This window comes from Vanessa atalanta, chromosome 12 (genome assembly GCF_905147765.1).
Source record: "Vanessa atalanta chromosome 12, ilVanAtal1.2, whole genome shotgun sequence".
Taxonomy (NCBI): Eukaryota; Metazoa; Arthropoda; class Insecta; order Lepidoptera; family Nymphalidae; genus Vanessa; species Vanessa atalanta.
Genome location: NC_061882.1, coordinates 5,138,456 through 5,160,257, shown reverse-complemented (window position 1 = coordinate 5,160,257; position 21,802 = coordinate 5,138,456). Strand labels below are relative to the sequence as shown.

The window sequence follows — 21,802 nt, the reverse complement described above, 5'->3', positions numbered from 1 at the left end:
TAAATGAACAAAGGCGTTTAATAATATAGTACAGTCGTGTCTGCGCATAAAATATTTTCTTTAAAAATTTATAGTGTGGAACGTTTTTATCGGTGTCTACAATCCCTGAAAGTATAATTTGTGTATCTTTTAATGTCTGTCTAAGTACGACAAAGGATAACGCTAGATGCATGTGTATTTATAATAATCATCTTCTTTAGATATTCAATTCCAAGGATTTTTTGTTAAGCAATAACACATACGCTCAACTTACATTTTATTAAATTAATTTATCATTGAATTTAATCATTTGCCTTAATTCAACTATCAAGACTTTTGAGTTCTCAGTATAAAATAAATTACTCAGAAATATTAACAAAATTTGACTTCAAAGCATTAGTATAAAAGTTATTTAGAACAAAAGTGCAATAACATTAAAAACGACGGACTCGAAAAATAATTTTAAAAATATGACGTGTCATAACATCATGAACCACTTATCATAATTAAATATTTTGTATGGGTTAATTAAACACAAAATATTTTTAAAAGTTTAATTGTATCCTTTGTTAAAACTTCAACAAATATCGAAAAGTCCTTGAACTCTGAAAATCTAAATGTACAAGGAAACTATGCCCTCTATACGAAATTATATATATTACACAATGTCGTGGACATGCGTATTGGCCGCTTAAAGAGAACGAAGCACGAATCTTCTTCACCACAGCGTGAATGTCACAGGAAATTAAACTCTAAAGTGAAGACAGTAAGATTGAATATTATTTTGAAAGTCAGTCGAGCAAGCGCTCTATGTTGGGCGGAGGCATCGAATCGAGGGTGATTCAGTTGGAACCTCGCCGCGTAAGGGGGTAGTGTTGCGTTTTGCACCCCGCTTTGTACATAGACTCTGAGTAAAATCCTTCGAAATGTCACTCTATAATCCACCAACGAACCATTATTTGCGCAAAATGACTTGTTTACAATAGCAAAAAATATGGACTAGCGCGAATGAAATGTTTGATAAGCCGGCTGTCACGATCGTCGAATTCAATATAAATAGTAATGTGTCACTCTTGTCTAACAAATTGTATAATTTATAAATAATTGAGTATAGAACCGTTGAAAAGAGTTCGTGATTACGTTAGGAGTCTCAGTGTTCAAATATTAATAATGTTTCTCTTTAATAAAAATGTGTAAATAAGTTTTATAAAACCAGTTTAAACAATTAAAATGAATGGATATACCTAATGCCGAGTTGCATCTGTAAAGGCTGTGATATTAATCTTCGTCGCTGGGTATATTGAAAAATAATTTTATGTTACGATTTACCTTCATTTTGCTTAATTGCTTTTTATTGGTAGAGTCGGTATTTTATCACTATGCAAAAAATAATATTCAAATCATTAAAAGATATGTATATTTTTTAATACATAAATCACACCTATCAATGAGCACTTATTTACGCTTAAAATCTCACTGCTTTCAAATGAAATGAAAATATCTGTAGCTCAATCAAGTTGATAAATTTAATGTATATGCACATGTTATTTATTTCAAATAACACGACATAATGAACGCAAGCCAAGAAAATCGTGAGTTATTTAGAAATATAATTTCATTTCGTTTTATACAAAACACGTATTAATTATAAAGCGTTCTACACTCCACTAAGCGTAAAATATTTTCCATAGCTTTAGTAGTTGTTATGGTTTTACGACCTCCAGTCTACACGAAAAATATATTTTATGAAAATGAATTTTATTGCGCGCGGGTGACATATGAATCTGATGAATAGTATTAAAATAGTTTAAGTCTAGTGTTACATTTATATTTCGTGTAAAATGCGGCATTATTTTGCTCTAAGTACAAAAATAATGTAAGTATATTTTTTAGTAATATTTTATTTAAAAGGTAATATTTAGAACAGAATTAAAATTCTCAGTGTCAATTAAACACATTAAAAAAATAGTAGGTATTTTTTTTTAAAGATTTTTTTTTTTTAAACTAAGATATGATAAAATCTACAATACAAATATATTATAATATATTTTCAGTATAACAAAGCTTGGCCTGTATTGGAAGTAATTTCTCTTTGACCCAAAATTGTCGATTCTCAATCCAATGTCAAGCCAATATCATTTTGTTAACTTTGTATTCGGAAAAGCTTTCGTTTTCAAGCATTCGGAAATTGAATAATCGGGTCTTCGTAAATGTTGTACAGAAAACGTGCCTCTAACAACATTGTCAATAAAATAGTTGAAGCAAGTGATTAAGTCATTAAAGTTATATAACTTTAGTGGAATTGTTAAATTGCTCTAAAAATAATGACATCATACGGACGACTTATAGCCTTAATTGCAACGTATTTAACACTAATGATGTTTGCACGTCTCAAAATAAAGATACATAACTATTACTTATATTAAAGCCTTTTATTTCCAGTTTATATTTAAGAGATACGATTTTAAAAACTGGTTTGATCTGAAATGGATCTGAGATGGTTCAATGGTCTAACCATAAACCAATCTTAACCAATGATTGCGGGTTCAGACCCAGACAACCACCATTTAATTTTCTTTTGCTTAATTTGTATTTATAATTTACCTTGGTATTATTCACCACCTACATGAGTGGGTAGAAAAATAATTGCCACGTGTGTATCCACCAACCTGCATTGGAGTATCGTTGTGAAATATGCCTAAAAACCTTTTTCTCAAAATAAGAGGCCTTAGTCCATATTTAAATGATACGGTAATAACAGTAATTTATTATAAAACCCTTGTTTTACAAAGGTTGCAAGGGATTTTAATCGTTTTTGCCATTTCTGTCAATTAGACAGACATATATCATACGGAATGTTTACGAAATAAAATATACAGTATAAAGGTGTAGTAATAATAATGGGTATTATTTTTATAAAAAAAAATCCACTCTCTACTTGAAAATCGTAATTTATAATTATAATACATGCTATTATAATGATAAATTCGTATCGTCTAAATACGTCAGGAAATTATAGATTTATAATAAATAATAATAATTTCCCGTCCTCCTCGGTTCAACTTTGCAAGTCCATAGTAAGCTCTATTGCAATAATAACAAAAGGCTTTCTTATTTCTTTAACATACATAGAAAAGTAAAAACATAGAAATATATTTATTTTGAATTATTTTGTTACGGCCTCTGGTGGCTATAGATCTCCTTCAACAGTTTCTAGTCTTATAGAGTCTTCTTAAGCAATTTATTTAATTTCATCTACTCATTGTTTTGTATTGTTTGGGCGTCCTTCGGCACTCTTGCCATTTGGGTCTGACTAATTAGAGACCAAGTGGTCACTAAGCTCTATTAGTAATTATTTAATCAACGTCCTTGATAATGAATAAGAGATAAGAAACGCGAAAATGTGTTGATCGTATTACTTTTAAATAACGTCAATAATAAAACGGTTTTCGTATACGAACATAAGTTGAAAAAGTCAACCTTGGAAACGTATAACCCTTTGACCTAAATTCAACAGTTATTTAGATTCGTATATGAAATTAGATTACATTGATGATAAATTGACGTCAGACGTTAATGATAGCCGTAGGTGAAAGCGACAAGTTAATATAAGGCTACGTTTAAAACTGCCTCTTAAGCATATAGCAATGTCATTTTTATTCAAGTAAACAAGATTATAGAGTTATACGAATATCGAGAATAAATTAAACTAACAGGCTGTCAATTTTAGCTGACAAAAAGTTTACTTTTCTCATAAGGAGTTCCCCATGATACTTCAGTGTGGGTTAGTGAATATGTATATACATATATGTGGAAAAATTTAAAGCAGAATATGAAGTATTCTCAATATCTTACGTAACCGCTGATCATGATAAAAAAAATTAAAAACAAATTAATCACATGAAAATTCATGTGTTCTGTTCACTGACTCATCGTGATACAAATTTATACAGAGTTTATTGTTCTTGTTTTTTTAGGGTTCCGAAGATAAATGGCAAAAAACGGACCCTTATAGATTCGTCACGTCTTTCTGTCTGTCCGTCCGTATGTCACAGCCACTTTTTTTCGAAACTATACTGTGTAAACCGCATTAAGATTTTCACATAAAAATAGAAAAAAAAAACAATAAATTTTGGGGTTCCCCATACTTAGGATTGAAACTCAAAAAATTTTTTTTTTCATCCAACCCATAAACATGGGGTATCTATGGATAGGTCTTCAAATATGATAATTAAGTTTCTAGTATCATTTTTTTCTAAGCTGAATAGTTTGCGCTAGAGACACTTTAAAAGTGGTAAAATGCGTGTGGGTACACACACGCATTACTTCTAAATGCATTGCAACTTCTAAAGTAAGAGAATGATAAATTCTAAAAAAAATATGTGATATACACTACCATGCAAACTTCCACCCAAAATTGGTTTGAACGAAACCTAGTAAGTAGTCTTTTTTAATACGTCATAATCGAGAATTGCAACTTACCACAATTTATTTTAATTTCATAAATATTGGCCGCTTTTTTAAATATTTAATGTATTAAGATTAAATACCGTAGGTACATTATGATAAAAAAATCATCATACTTTTATTCGTGAATTTAAAAGATCTCGTTATGTCTTTTATGTCATAATCATTTTCTATTAACATAATATTTATATCATACGAACTTACTCCCGCAGTTATCTTTACATTAACAACGTCTTCACATGCATGTATTCAAATGTAGAATTCCGTAACTATTCCCCAAGGCAATATTTAGCTACTGAGAAACAGATTAGATGTTCCACAGTAGCATACATTAAGCTATCTCTGAGAATAGAGATATCTACGAGGTAAAAAAAAAAAAACTATTAGAATAAAGTTATCTCAACAAATGTTATTTAAATTCTTACGTATATTTCGAAAATTAAATGAAAAACTCAGGATTTAGACATTATGAAGAGTACTTAAAAAATACAGAGAAACATACAGATAAAACAATGTAGTCCTAAATTTTGAAATGAAATAAGTTGCATATAATACGGACTGCGGAACTTTATTTGGCTTTAAAACTAAAAGAGGGAGAGGTTTTGTCTCAGAGTTTTGCACTCGTACATCGACCGAGACTGACGCCGGCTAGTCTGCAACGATCATGAATCGCTACAATAATATCAGAGACTTATATACAGAGGTGCAACTTTTACTATAACATTTAAAATCAAACTATAAAACATTACTTACGCTTAAAATATAATAATAAATGAAAAAGTCTTGTAGCTTCTTCTTGTTAGATACTAAGCTCTGAAACGGCGGTGGCTTTAACCTTCATTTATATTGTATAATCACAATTCAAACGTGCTTGGATATTCTATTTGAAATATTGAAAAATTATGTTTTTTTTTTATAGAAGCCGTTTAATATGTAATAACTAATTCGTTTCAATATTCTTAGTATTATTTTGTTTTAATCGATATCAAAAAATAATTTAATATTTCAAGTGAACTGAACTGCTGATGGTCTCGTGTCTTTTACATATTACGAATATAATACATCACGTCTATTATTACGTAGTCTACCTATTAGGTTAATAAAAGGTTGGCGCCAGCGAAACTATAGTGAGTAAACTGTGAGAGTAACAAATTTGTTTGACTAAAGCTACGTGGTTAATACGTTCCTGTATATAAAATAGCTTCATTTAAGTTTCACGTTCTAATTTTATTGCAAGAATAATTTTGAATTTCGAACTATTTTTGGTTGTACGCACGAACAAAATTGTATTTAAAAAAAAATTGTGTCTACTGATTGTAAATTGAATTAACCTGAACACATCCTATATCTAAACACCTTATATACTTTAAAAAAAAATCAGTAAATATAATTTTTTTCATACAAAATGATTACATTTTCAAAACAGTTCAGTAAATGTCAAGAAAACCATTTTCGTCTTTATTATAAACGTCAAAAAGGTAGGAAAAGTCCTTGAATGAGACGTTTATAATTATAAATAACTATTCAACAACATGAATCGAGCTATTTTACAATTAACACGAATCGAAGGAAATATGCAATATAAATTGATCGTATAATATTATTTAAATTAAATTCTGATAATATATAAGTATTTCACGCACGAATACGCACTGAATGGAATGAAGCTTTTGATTGCCAGTTTCGCTTTTATTGGAATAGCTGATCAACGAATGCTTAATTGGCGAATTATAACATTCCATAATTACGCAATTTACTTCCATTGCATTTTGAGTCTCGATAATAATGATAGTTTTTCGTTCAATTTAATTTTCTATTCAATTATTTTCCCGTTAGTTAAATTTATCTCATAATTAAGAAAAAAATAAAAGATATATTAAATGAGAAAAATGATGATCAAGCATCTACATTTTGTATTGAAATCACGAACTGAAAAAGAACTAAACCAATATAAATTAAATACAGAAGATGAATATTTGAAGGTGGTTTTAGTATATTATACAGAAGCCACACTTCGTAATTTCACACACTTTAAATTTGGACTATTTATTTGAATAGCACGAATATCATAATATTGTTAAATAATTAATATTTACAGCAGCCTTGATATGAACCTTTGCATAATGAGCATAAAAATAGGATTAAACATTAGAGTGGTTTGGTTTTAATAAATAATGATTTTGGTGGTCATTGTGGGACCAAAGGAGTATAATATCCATATTAATTAGCTCATATCGCTTTCAGTGTCTTGTCTAAGACATGTCAATTTAATTAGGCCCCGTCTTGCTATTCGGTTGACCGCAGATGCTATGGATAACCGCAGTGCCCTGGGACTAAAGTAAATTGCTTTCGATACAAAAGATATTGCATTCTAAGATGGTGAATAAAACGAATATTAACTTGTTCTTATGATAAAGAGAGATTTTAATTTATATTGTTTCTTGCCAAGTCAGAATTATGGCTTCTAATACTGTCTTTGTATTTTATTTTACAGAAAAATTAGGCATCGTTATAATTGATATTTTAATTCTTTATTCGTTGCTATTACTAAAAAAAAAAAATCACGACCTATACAATATATACATGTATATCCTCATTTCCATTTATAGTATTGGCAGTTGTGTACCTGTTTAATTTAAATTGCCAAATAATTTGACAAGTTAAGTTAAATAATTTCTTAAGATAAAGGATAGGAAGAATAATTCCCTATTCGGAAAATAAACATAAATCTCCTCTATAACATTCTTATAATTTCTTTCAACATTTAAAAAATAATTTCTTTCAAATAATTAAAAAAAATGTCTCAATATTTAACAATTGTCCATTAATTTGTTATATTAAAGAATATCACACGTATGCTGTTAAATAAAAGCATTTCCGGGAACTTCATATTATATTGCCATAGAAACTTTAGTTACAATTTATCTACACAAGCTATAATATCTAAAGTCGTATAAATTGCTTAACATAATATATGTTAGCTTGATTTCAGAATTATTTGATATTCAGTAAATAGAGGCCGATTTACCGTGAGTTTCCCTACACTGATCGATGTCCTTCATAACCCGTCAACGATAGATCAAACGCATCACCGCCTAAACGGAGATTTCACCTCCAAATTATATTCTAGGAAAATATTCGTTAAGCAACTGTTAGTAGTAGTAAAAGCCTACTTTGATAAAGTATATTTTGATTTTGAGTATTTTTAATTGGCTAAGTATCTTCCGCAAATTCTTCTCAGGTCCGGGTATTTTCTTTTTCGGTTGACGTGTTTAATTTGACGTTTAATAAGTGTAATATTGACGAAAGGATTTGAATTTATTAAGTTTGATTTATAATTTCATGGTATACTTATCTTTTATATCGTAAACTTTAGAAATTACCTTTTAAATACAACATCGTATTGCATCTCGTTAAATTGTTTAGTGTTTTTTACGTTAATAAACTAAAAAAATCGCTTCTATATAAATAAATAAACATAAGGTATACTATAAAGTGACACAATATATAATTCAAAGTGTTCAAGTAATGTGTTAGCGCAGTGAAGTGACACAAACTAAAAGGTCGACATCGATACAATCGAGAATGAAGGAAACGTGAACGGACTTGAAATTCATGCACCAATTCACTCAACGTCTTCAACAGAATATGCCCTGTCGACGTCATCGCCGACTAATTTATACATCTAGCTGATGCAGTGAAACAACACTGTCGATGATAGTCTGCTTTGTCGCTGAACTTTCGTCGTTTCAGGTACGTCACTAATGCAACAATTGCAAAATAGTTTTTATATTAAAAGGTTTCTTAATTTATTTAGAATATAAGAAAATATTATGTAGAAGGAACGCTCCAATTTCGTGGGAAAACTTGATCGTTTCAGTTTCCTTTTAGTAATTGCGTGTTTTAAGTACGTCGTGCTAACAACAAAACGCTGACCTGTATTTAATATGTATTATGCATACAGGCATTCTTGACCATGACTTTTTTTAAGTATAATTTAACAGAAATATTTTTAATTGATTTTTATGGAAAGGTACTCATGTTTCGTTTAAAATTATTTAATAACCAACTTTTCCAGCTTTACATGGGTACAAAAACACATAAAATTTACTAAAGGATTCGTATATAATGAACAATTCTAGATTTTTTTGGACCAGGACTTCACCGCGCAGAACACTGATCAATGTTTTACGAACGCATAGATCAGATTTTTATTTATATATCGTTTGGATTTCATTAGAACATGATGTATGAGAAGGCACTTATTTTATACCGCTTTTGTTGTATGCAATCGTTACGTGTTCAATTAAAATGAAAATATTTTTAATAAGCTCGTATCAGTATCCGCTCAATAAACCCACAATAATATTATATTATATTTTTTCAAAATCGCATATTTTGTTAACATTTCGAATTAACCTATTATTATTATTTATGTCCATATTTTGTGTTCCCTTTACTCGTTCGAAATTTAAATACGCTTATTTTTATTTTATTTTATAAAATATGCGGTGTGCGTGTTATGTGTCAGTATTTTTGAATATTTACAAACTAATTAAAATATTGAATGCATATAGTGAGAAATCAATATTTACTTCTTATTTAAAAGGAGATCAACATTCATCAACAAAAAATAATTGTAATATTAACATTTCTTAAAAATCAGGAAAGAAATATGAAGGATAAGTATAAAAATCTTTGTCACGTCATCTAAATAATAGGCAAGTCGTTTTACCTTTCGCGAGTGCGTTTTGTTAAAAAGATAAGACTGGGAAGTCCCCTCTAAGCGTTTTCTGTGAAACCGCGAGGAACATTGAGTCAGCTTTATTTTGTTGCGAGAAATGGATGTCGTTCCCGGTGGATTTTTAAAATTATGCCTTTTATGTTCAGATTATTTGAGGTCAAACGCGAATGCTATTTAGAATGGCATTCACTTAGCCTTTGTGGCGATACAAATTGTAAAACATAATACATTTTTTATTACACAACAATTTTATATCGTAATGACGTTGTTTATCATCGCAATGAGAATCATTTGGAGCAACAATTCACTGAGAGAATTTTAAAAGATGATTTTGATAATTAATAGAATAACTTCATTTTAGCCGTAAAACATATGCGTGATAAACTTCAGTTTTACGTCATGAAATAAATGTCAAGACTTGTCGTCTCATAATAAATTAAGTGTAAGAGATATTCGGATACACTCAATTTATTATACTTGTTTGTTTTGTTTGTTAACAAGAACGAAATTAAAGTACTTGAAAAGTTCAGATGTAAACAGTATAAAATGAATTCTATTATATTGTGAATGTCACGACAGATTGGTATTCTCTAGTCATCAGGACTCTGTCAAACTGAAAACGGTGCAAATTCTTAACGTTTTCTTATACATCACACAGGCTGATTAGTCTGTTAACAGTAGAATATAATATATTGCTTAAAGGTATATCAGGTGGAACTTTGGCACAGTAAGAAGTGTTAACTATTTCTTGCATCATCAACGCGTAAACTATTGTACCTATGTTACATCTCTTATAATTTCGAAGAATTGAAACCAAAACTCAGCAATACCAAGTATTTCTGTTTTACAGAAACATAATTGATAAAATTAATGTTAATGCAGGCACTTGACTATTCCCTTTAAACTTAATTTATTTAGCTCATCTATTTAGAAATTACATTCCGAATTGGTGGTAGATTTACAATACATTTAAACTCAAACACGACAATTTTAAAGTGCTTTATGAACCAACTAGTAAACCAGATCTAGTAAATTTGTGCTAAGCCGTACAAATCGTTTTCTTATTGTTTACAGAAGAATGTCTAGCTCTTAGTATAAGAGACCCTTTAAACTGTTTCATACTATGAATTAGAAATAGCCTTGTTTCTGAATTGATTGACAAGTACTATCTACATTTATAAATATAACTTAGTCATTGTAACTATAGCTTCAGGGAATTATAGGTTAAGGTCAGCAAACTAAACAAGTTTAAAGACAATAGGACTTAACCTGAGAACGCGTTTACTTAGTCTAAAGTTAACGTTACAATTATTAAATATATTGTTATGCGGACTGTCTTGTTAGTTAAAAGGCTGTTTTTCATAGCCCATTGATCTTTGGTTAAACCTTGGGTTGGGCTTATAAAGATTATGAGTTTTTTTCCGTTTATAAATATGCATTTCCATGTCAAGAAAATCACAGAAAATCAGTGGTCATACGCGAGAACTTATCGGTTGTGCCAGATTTTCTAATACCTCAGATTATTAACAGATTTACTTGGACTAAATTATCTCTTAAATTTGATAGTACTCCTCGAAAATGACCGCCTTGGTTGAACACGAAGGGTTAGAATATTTCCATATTAAATGTAAATCTAGTATTGACTATTAATCTGATTTATCTGGTATAAATAGTAACTGGCAACTAGTTGAAGTGAATAAATTATTCTCTGTTGAAAACGTAAAAACGTATGTTTCGCATTTACTTTTCTCTCACCCTTGTAGTTTTGGGGAGACGGCAATCAGACAAGACTGAAGGGAGATCAGGAGCAGATCCATCGGCTTTACGTGCATTCGAAGTGACGGAAATGTAAAACCGCTCTTTTCCTAACTTCAGACTACGACAGAAACACCCAATATTTTTCATTGGCTTAACCCAAATCTTCCGGGTCTGCAGACTTATAAGTACTATACCAGGAGAGATAAATGCTCCGTTATACACTTTTATGTTCATAACAATATCTATAAGTAAAATTAATAAGAGTGATTTTGCCTTCAACATTTATTCGGCTTTCACGATTATTGTCAACGTTAATTATAATATCGTTAACATAATATGGTTCTTATCGAACGTTGAAGGTTCAAGGCACTGAGTTTGCATTTGATTAAGACGGGCTTATAAATTATTTCGTGCTTATTGGTGAAGGAAAGTTTCGTGAGGAAATCTGAAAGTGTGAAACTTGGTGAAACTATATATATGTATCCAATGTGAACAAAGTGAATTTTTATGATGAAACAACATAAACACATATGCATATACTTTTATACACATAGTTAGGGTGAATTTTAAAATTTTGGTATTCACGCGATACCACTGTTTGTCATTAGTTCTTTACGTGAATAAACACAAGGGATTTCGTATAAACGAGGCTTGTGTCCTTGCAAGTTCCTGTTTAATTAAACGAATGTTTCTGTTCAGCGACATTTATAACGTAGCCTTTTGTTTTATAGAGAAAGGGAAGTCTTATTAACAGACTTATCTTGTTATAAACGATTAATACTTTATATTAAATTATTATATTAAGCTCTAAATATTATTTGAATTATATTTAATTGAAATATAAATATCCTCTATAATCCTTATTTTCCATTGGAAAAAAATATATTGATTTTCATTAAATTACTAAGACTATATTATTTATAAAAACAAAGGAACTGTCTGTCTGTTTGTCACCTTATCAAGATAATACCACTGAACCTTTCGTGATGAAAGTCGACACAGGTGGATACTTGCATAAGCATACAAATGACGGAATTTACAGTAAAAATAAATTTGATGCAGATAAGTCGCGGGGCACAAATAGCTCCTAGATAATTTGGATTGAACCCAACGCTTTGTGCGCGTTCAATCAAGTCGAAATCCCTTCCGCGTGAATATTTAAAATAAAACAAAACTCATTTCAAAATCTTTCCCTGTATTACGTTCCGTTTCCGTTGTTTTAAACGCAATAAACCTTGAAACCCTCGGGAATCGAGATAATACAGAAAACGCATCGTCCCTGATGTAGGCAAAGTAAACTTTTTTTTTCACGTTATAGCTACGTTCGAACGTGCTGACTTAAAATATTCAGGCCAGTTTCGGTTCGCGCACGCATAGTCCGTTATTAGTATTTAGGCCAACCCAACACGCGATGATGGACAACCGAAAGATCGCTCTAATTAAATGTACATATTTTATAATAATATCTTCGCACCTTGTTCCTTAGTTATATTAATCTTAACGTATCCGAATGAATTAATTAATAATACTATGCCCAACAAAGAATGTGTAATGTAACACGACCAACATAGTGAACAAATGGTGTATGATTAATTATTATCATTCGTTCAAATCAGTTTCATTCAAAAGAGAGATCAATTTTTGTATTTTAGCATTCTTGCCACCATTCCACGCGGTCGAGATTTATACAGTAACTATTTTTAATTTATATTTGTATATATTTAAGGACTTAATGTTAATTCTTAATTCTTATGTAAATACAAATAAAGGTAACATAAAACGTTGATTTACAATATATTTTTTTTATTTTATTTTTTTTAATATTTAAGGCATTTGACGGTAATTTGACATTTTACAATACTGTACTCGTATATCAAATGATGGTAATAAAATTAATATGATATTACCTAATTTAAGAGCAAAGACTTAATTATTTATACCTAATTAAAATTCCAGTTAATTGTATATGTTTATGTTTTATTCTTACTTTAAAATTTCTGAATATAGAAAGTTTATAAGCAGAAATTTAAAAGGTGCTGTAAAAACGATTCTGTCGAGCTGCGATGGCTCAGTAGTAACATAAAAAAAAATATTAACATATTGTAACCACCACGAGTCTAAATCTGGGTTAAGAACACTGAGTTTTCATTTACTTAATTTTTGATAAGTTAATTTGCATGTGTCAGATAAATTTCTGCTCCATAATTATGTATTCAACTTGCTTATGAGTCGCCACTCATATGCAAGACACACTGCGCCCAGTGGAATAAGTTTATCTAAGTATTTTCTATTCTATTAATATTTTAATTTACATGATACTTACGTTTTACTGTGAAATTATAAACCGTTATTTACGATGACAATCGGACAATTGTGAAATCTGAGATGAAATGTATATTTCTATCATCTGCAATTATCCTTTTTTCAAACTAAAGCAAGCCAATAGAAAATAACTCTTTACGCGATATTACTGGAGAGAAAGTATTTAATTATTTTCGAAACTGGAAAGTTGTGACATCTGAATATACTGGCGTTCCTTTGTAATAAGCGACACGTATGTCGTGACGGCAAACGATATGCCCCTCATAACCCCTCTACTCCCGTATATATTGATGAAGGTTAAATGTATAATATTTATTTTATCAACGAAACTCTCTGATCGTATTTATTTAACTTCATATTTATATATTGCTTTTCTTCATTTATTCGTATCTGTAAAGCGTCCCAAGAGACCTACATTTTTTTTTAAATTTCGAACTACATGGCTGATAAGTACACTGCAAATCTATTCTTGCTTGAAACAGTTCGAAACAGGAAAAATAACGCGTCAAACGATTCAAATAAGAATGGAATTGTTTACTGTAAGTAATAAATAAACGAATGATTGAGTTAATCTTTCAACAACAAAATTAATGAAATGGAACATTCCAAACAAATTTCATTCTCATTTAATAGAAGGTACGATAAATCTTCTCACCGATCATAGGCTTAATAAATTGTCCACCTTAAGAAAACAACCATTCATTTTGTTGTCGTAGTGCGATGGCTTTATTTTGCGGCTGAGAAATTCGCGAGGGAATCCAGTTTATTTGTGTAAGAAATCCATTCTGAATGATTAACCTTTTATCACTGTTATGTCTCTGAGTTTTTTTTTATATATATATTTCTTTTATTCGCGTTTTATCTTTGCGAGTATTTAAGGAAATAAGGTAGTCCAACCTATTTGATCACCTACATTCTCTCAATGAGACTTATTCATACTTTAGTGATTAAAAACAAGGTTAGTATTCATTCATTCATTTTTCATTCAATACCATCGGTTATTTTTTTTTAATTTTATCGTGAACTGTAGATGCTTCCAAATTTGAATATATAATTTAAAATTTGGATAATTGTAACTGCCAAGGATTACGTTTACCGATTTTTGTCGTTATTTTCAGTAATTCGAGCTTCTGTTACAAAGCGAACGATATTTTTGATCGATTTGGGAACGATGTCTACTGTATTCATTCGAATATCATAGTGTAAAGACAATTTTAATCATTATTAAATGCTCAAGGCAACTAAGATATCTGAAAAAGTATTAATAATTAATTGGAGAAAATGGCTTCGCAAATAACAAATAGATATTACTAATTTGTAACAGATTAAAATAATTATTGTTATTCTGCTATTAAATATAAGTACATGCCGTTGCGGACTTTTCTGTGGGCCTGATATAAGACATAAATCATTTTTTTATTGATAAAAACTGTCATTTTTTTTGTCAGTCTATTTGTACGAAATATTTGCAATTTATATATACAAACCTTACTCGTTTGTTAATATTTCTTTTAGTGACAACCGCATCAATATCCGTTGTGTGGTTTAGAAGAATAAAACAAATACAGACAGAAACAAAAAACGACCCTATTTTATACTATTTATAGATATATTATGTCCTTGATAACGTAATCATATAACTACTATACCTATCGATATAAAATTACACGTAATACAAGCAAATACTTAAAAAGTTTTATGAAGTTAAAATAAGAATGTCGCTATTTTTGAATTTTAACGTAAACTACTTTAGTCGATCCAATAATCAAAGTGGAATTATATTATGTCGAAAAACTATTTTTCATTTAACTTCACCGGGATTAATTTTGAAATTGGAGCAAAGATTTAACCGGACAGCTGGACGAGAAGAGCAGGATTAAGTACGCCCGGGAATATGCATTAGATATGTATAAGAGCTTATAGCGAGCATAGTAATGTAGTATTCTCTGGCTAATACTATGATCATTTGTAAAGGCTATTCGGTATTAGAGTAGAACATTTTTTTGGGTCAATTCATTTGGAGTAATTTAATAAAAAATATTTATTTGCTACAAGTACCTATTTCATTAATAAATAAATATAAATCAATGTGTTGTTATTAAGGCCTAAACATAACGAATTCGTATTAATTTCTTATCAATTGAAGGACTGTTTATTTTACTATAGTACAATATGTCAGAAGTTTTATCGTTCTGTCGGTAATATGTTGTATTTTTTAAATTAGTTGGTAAGCGCATATGGAACGAACCGATTGATAGTAAGTGGATACCAACACTGTAAGAAATATTAACCTTTCGCCAACGTTCCACCAGTCTTGGAAACTTAAGAAATAATGTCTCCTGTAGCTAAAATTACGTTGGCTTACTCAAAACATAACAATAATAAATAGTGATTTTATATAGTAGAGTAAATGATGCGTTAGTGGGGGGTGTTTTAATTTGCATAATAGGATAATTAAAAACCGTTTAAACTATGCTATAAAGATAATATTATTTATTTACTAGCCAAAATGTTCTCCTAGAGCTCGCAGTCGACTGAGAGTCGTTACTAGCTTCATTAAAGCGAGTACCCTCAAGAAGCATTTTGCGAAATTTTCTGTCATATACCGTGCATTTTTATTGCAACTGTGTAATATTTTTTATAAATATTATATTAGACTGAAAATTTTCGAATGACGTATTTTTTCAAAAATGACAGCTCGGTTGACAAGCGTAATCCTAAACACATTTATACTAATGACCGAATGGCATGAATGCAATGCATGTCAGTTTTTATAATGACATGGAAAAAAAAGAAGCAACATTTACACGCTTTTAACTAAATCATTGCTGAGACCATTTTAAAATAAGTCTTCGAATTCATTCGAAATTTAAAAACCTATGAATATGACAAGCTCACTATTAAGGACTACATTAGACCTTTTAGTTAGACCCAGTAAGATGCTAGTTACATGTCGTATCAGTGCATCATACTAAATGAAACAAAAAAGCAAAGGCGTCGTGACGTCATAAAATCTTTGTAGTAGAATTTCAAACATTATTAAATAGTATGAAAAGTAACTACGTAATTTTACTGCAGAAATTCTGTCGGACGGTTGTCATAAAAAAAAAATACTGATAAGGCTTAAAATATGTAGACTAAGTAGGTACTTCATTCAATTTCCATAATTTTAGGTGCCAAAGAATTTTTTTGTAAGTAATTAGCGAAAAAGCGAAAGCTTATTATTGATCAATCAAAATAAATTCTTGTCATTCCAATGATAATTCGTATTATTGCAATTACTTTTACTTTATAAAAATACAATTAGAGGAATTTAGAGGAAATCACAGATAGAATCATAGATTCATAATTGTTTTTTTTTAACCGTCTAATATCGATGAGAGTTAGAGAGGCTTTAATGTAAAGAGATTTTAATTTTTTCCAATAAGTCGTCTGTCTGTCTTTCCCGTCATGAAATACTTTTTAAAAATCGAATGGAATCGTATTTTAGTACAAACATTGAAACTAGTGATGAAAAGTGGTTTACCTGCAAAAATATTGTTACGAAAACAGCACATTGCGAGCTCTGACAACCGGCTCCCTATATATCGGAATCAGAAATAAGGAAAACCCATGTTGGTCGTTAAAAGACTGATACAATATAAACTATCTAACTCGATGAAAGTCAATTATGTGTTGAAATAAGTTACCAAGAAATAGATGATCATTGATCAATAAGAAAAAAAAACCTCAACATTCGTGATCTTATGAGCCTACTTGAATAAAGAATATTTTGATTTTAAATATAAATATTTTCACTACGAGTGGAACATCTTGTCTAGGTAAATTACTAGAGATTCAGAGGTATGTTAGGAAATTTAATTTAGGGAGTATATTGGAAGCATGACGCCACCAATATACTCCCTAAACCTAACACTAATTGATCCTCATCTAATTTTTTCTCTTCAAAATAATATCAACCATTGATATGAACCAATGTTCGGTAGGCACTGGTCGAGAATTTCACTTTCAAAAGTGACTTATTTTTCAGAAATGAAATACAATAACTACAAAGAAAGTATCTATAGTGCAGTGATATATGTCATTTTTATATTTAAAAAAAATCATTGAAATGATTCCAATCAAGCTTCTGTAATGAACTCGTTACAATCAGTTAATTTGTGTATAAACATGTACATAAACTTCGCTTCACTTCTAATGACTTGCGCTTGTTTAATTTGCCGACCCAAACCGTTTTGTAGAGGAAACCGAAGCAATTAGGACCCTTAAAGTACCAACAAAATTCACTGTATAGCTTTTAAATATCTATCGAAATCAATATTAAATAAGCATGCTACTTGTATTTTTTCATACATATTACTTTCTGTTTTCTTTAAATAAAACTCTTTTTAGAGAAAGTTTTTTTTTAGTTAAAAATGTTTTTTATTTATTTTCAGACTTAATTTACCGTAATAGATCAATATTTTTGAGTTAAAATTTTCACATTTCACTTTATCTTCGTCATTCAGGGTTCGATTAAAATATTTAGCTCAGAAGTTCACTTATATTTCAGATCAGCGCTGTTTTTTCCTTTTATCTCTTTATATTCATATATTCAATTACTTATTTTACACATATAATTCTTCATACGCGTCATCCCCTTTTTTATCTTTTTATCTTTACATCCTTCAATATTCAGAACATTCTTGTAATATGACATTCATCCCAACGCATTACATACCAAGAAAATCGAATTCATTTAAGATTTTCTGTTACGGGAGCCTCTTTCGAACTTCCTCTTATATATTCATTTCGTATTCTATCCATTCTCGTCTCAGCCTCGTCTCGTATCGTCTCATCTCAGCTGAATATATTCACCTTCATCTGTCGTCTTAGTCCAATCGATCTTTATATGACAACTCGTCTCATTACAGTTGTATAATATTCGCTTTAAGCTTAAGTGGGACTTGTGTTCCATCACCATTATATCCACCCTATGCTAATTGTATTCTTAGTTTCCCTCTGTATCCTACTATTGATGTGTGTGAGCGATCCGTAGTCCAAAAATCATGCGCTCATAAATCAAAAAGACACAAACTCAAAAAAGTATCGTAGAAACTGGAAATATGTTTTTTTATGTAATAGGTAGGCGGACGGTCACCACAGCCCATAGAAATTGACGCTGTCAGAAATAATAACCATCCCTTACACCAATGCGCCAGCAACCTTGAAAGCAAATATGTTATGTTCCTTGTGCCTGTAGTTGCACTGGCTTACTCAATCTTCAAACCAGAACACAATAATATTAAGTATTGCTATTTGTTGGTATAATATCTGGTGAGTAGGTGGTACCTGACCAGACGGGCTTGCACAAAGCTGTGCTAGCAAGTAAAAAACCCAAAAAGTCATTAAACTATTCTAACAAGAAATTACATGATGACCCTTTTGAATTGATATATCTAATCAATATAATCCCTTTGTTATAAGTTATATCGTTAAAACAATGAAAATTAAATCATATTTAATGCTGTCAAAAGTATCCATGAACACAGCAACGTCTATAAAGTTTATAATGAAATTGGATGCATCGAGGTGAATGCGATGAAAGTCACATAAAATAACGATAAAATTTTAGTGCAAATATAAATCGTTTAGTATGTGTATGTGTGTATGAGAGAATTAATTTTATACACAGTTTAGTTGATAATACTTTCAGTTTTTAACATTTTCAGAAAAGTAATAAATAAATTTTGACTTTGTCCTAATACGATATTGAATGTTATTGCTGTTATAATTATTATTTTTGTTAATACAGTTTAACTAACGATATTTATCGAATAATGTTTTGGTAGCAACGTGATTGTATAACGGCATGGCTACATTTTGAATAATAAATTTAACGCCGAAGTTTCATTATTATTATTTAAAGGTTCTCAAAATATAAATTAGAAAACAAAATATTATATTTATTTATAAGATTTTAAATTAACATGGTTATTTTTATTACTAATAGTATTTAAAACGGAATATTTACCATGTTTTTTATTTTTATTTGGTGGAGCTCGATATTTCGACATTATCTACAAATGTCTTGTTCACGAGATATTCAGTTTAAAAATATTTAAAAAAGGAAAATATTTTAATATTTTTATTATATAATTAATAGATAGTGCATATAAATAATACCTCGTAAAACTTATTCTACTAAGAGAAGCTTATTTTTAATTTAAAATAGGTGGGTACTGACAAATTGACCACCGACTCATTATTTTTAATATAATTAAATGTCCGAGAATATTAATTTAATATGATATTAATTTGACAGAAAAACTAAGATGAAAAATCGGATAATATAAGCAAAGTGGTTCATTTACAAGAGGAAAAGATACACTCGTGTTAAAGCGCTACGCTTACGTATTTTCAAGCGCTCCGTTAAATGAGTTTTTTAACGTTTATAGGTTTTGTTTCAGAACATACAGTTAAAGTTACGGTTATTTCATCCTATGTAAAGTATTCAACATTTGCTTGTACCTGAAAATATAACAATGTTCATACTTTCACATATTTTTTTATACATATAGTATTAAATATTTTTCAAACTTCTTTTAAGCTGTGACATGTTAGGAGTGGGGATGACATTGACGCTTCAAATTTAACACTTACGCTATTTTTATTCTACGCACATATAATACAAAAGTTACGGGGAAAAAATGTAAAGACTTTATTACTCACAGTGATCTCTTTCAGGCAACCTCTATTAAAAGATCAAGGCAAGGACAAAATCATGCCATTATACAATTATGTACAATTTTAATAAGACGTACAACTCATAATCCATCTTACGTGTGAAATAATAAAAGTATGAATACCTATACTTACACGCTTATAGGTATATATCATAAGTAAACGTAGAACATAATAGACTGCAAATGTCTCATGTGTGTAATATTTATTCCCTCCAATAAATAATTCTTCCATCGAGAAGAAGGTTTCGAGCTTATTATTTTGATAGTGACTTGAATGAAATAAATAAAGTATCCAACCATTAAATTAAGAAAACAGATAAAATATACCTTATATTTTAGTATCAGTGTTTATGATTTTATAAAGTATTGAGTACGTTCCGAAATTGTTCACGTTAGGCGAATAACAATTTCCGCTGTAGTCGTTACTTTATTGGTGAAAAGTCATTATAGAAAGTGTTGAATCATGTGCAGATGTTTGATATAACGATATCGTTTCAAATGATACATATTAGTAGACTTTTATGTAAAAAAAAAGAAATGAATGAAGCTATTAAACTAATATTTGAAAGAGTTGAGTTTTTTTTCTACAGATACACAAACGAAACAATTGGGTTGATATGGATTTTTACTCTATACTAAGCTATCGACTAGCTCGGCTTTGTAGGGATAGAAAAATTATCTTTGTAAATCGTTTATTTTACTCTACATAATATCTCTCTCGGTCGATATAATTCTTTTCGACATCTTCAACAATCATAATTAAATGTTAGCTAATTTAAAAGAAGCCTTAATAAATTATACACCTAGATCTTTCGGGAGTTTTTGAGCTTAACACGCAAAGACAGGCAGACGCAGCGCGGAGACTTTATTTTATAATATGTCTTAAATATAGTTTGCATAGTAGCTCAAGCATAGCTTTTTGGTTTTTTTTTTTATTATTTTGTTAATTTTTGAGATGTATGTTATTATGTCAACGTAAACGAAAATAAATTTAGTCTTTTTAGCAATCGCTGTCTAAACTTCAACAAACAAACAAAAATTATATGTGATTTGTATTTATTTTAAATACTTACATTACAATATTTTCACTGTGACGGTAGTTAGTAAAAAAATAATTTATTAAAATCGAGCGAATAATTCAGGTTGAATACCAGGAACTTATTAAAATAAATTACATGAGCAATATATATTCTAAGCATTTTCCGTAAACATATATGATATAAAAGATTTGTGTAATGAAGTGTAAACAAACAAGCGAAGTATATTCGAAAAATATATATTTTATAAAAGCCGAAACCAAACGTTAAACAGAATACAATGTTCGTAAAATTTCAAAAACAACAAAAATACTTTCAACGGTTTTTAAAACTTTAAGGAAATAAGATAAAAAGGACCCGGAAAAACATTTGCGTTACGCCACGAGTATCAGATAAGAAGTTCAAACGTAAGCTATATGAATTATCTTTTTCTTCAGAACATTCATCAGACTAATCTTCAGATGGTGCCAAATGATGGTGGACTTTAATAAATTGCCGTTAAACTCGTCTGAGATTTAAAAATAGTGCAAAAAACGTATATAAGCTAACTTGCCATTTAACTAAAGACCTATTCGTTGGACTGAAACTTGAAATATCATTATATTCATTTTAATAAAATCTTAATCAACACAAGGAACTTAATTAGGGACTGCGGGCATAAATGCTAGCATATTTGAATGTGTTAATTAGTGCTTAAAATTCATTTCTCTATTTGTAAAGGAATACTTATTTGTTTATTGTATATGTTGGATTTATTCAATTAACATTAA

The 21,802-nt window shown here is 29.6% G+C and overlaps 1 protein-coding gene across 10 annotated transcripts in view; it reads left to right on the top strand.

Moving 5' to 3' along the window:
- The window catches only part of LOC125067623 (small conductance calcium-activated potassium channel protein), a 242,057-nt gene that overhangs the window by 166,524 nt on the left and 53,731 nt on the right, over positions 1–21,802 (top strand). Inside the window, exons 1-2 of one of the 10 annotated variants that reach the window (XM_047676309.1) lie at positions 1,256–1,274; positions 7,965–8,199. The exons of the other annotated variants lie outside the window; for them this stretch is intronic. Of the exons in view, the coding sequence (XP_047532265.1) occupies positions 8,161–8,199 (39 nt within the window). The 5' untranslated portion in view covers positions 1,256–1,274; positions 7,965–8,160. Of the gene's footprint in view, positions 1–1,255; positions 1,275–7,964; positions 8,200–21,802 lie in introns of those variants that run through there. 10 annotated transcript variants of the gene reach the window in all.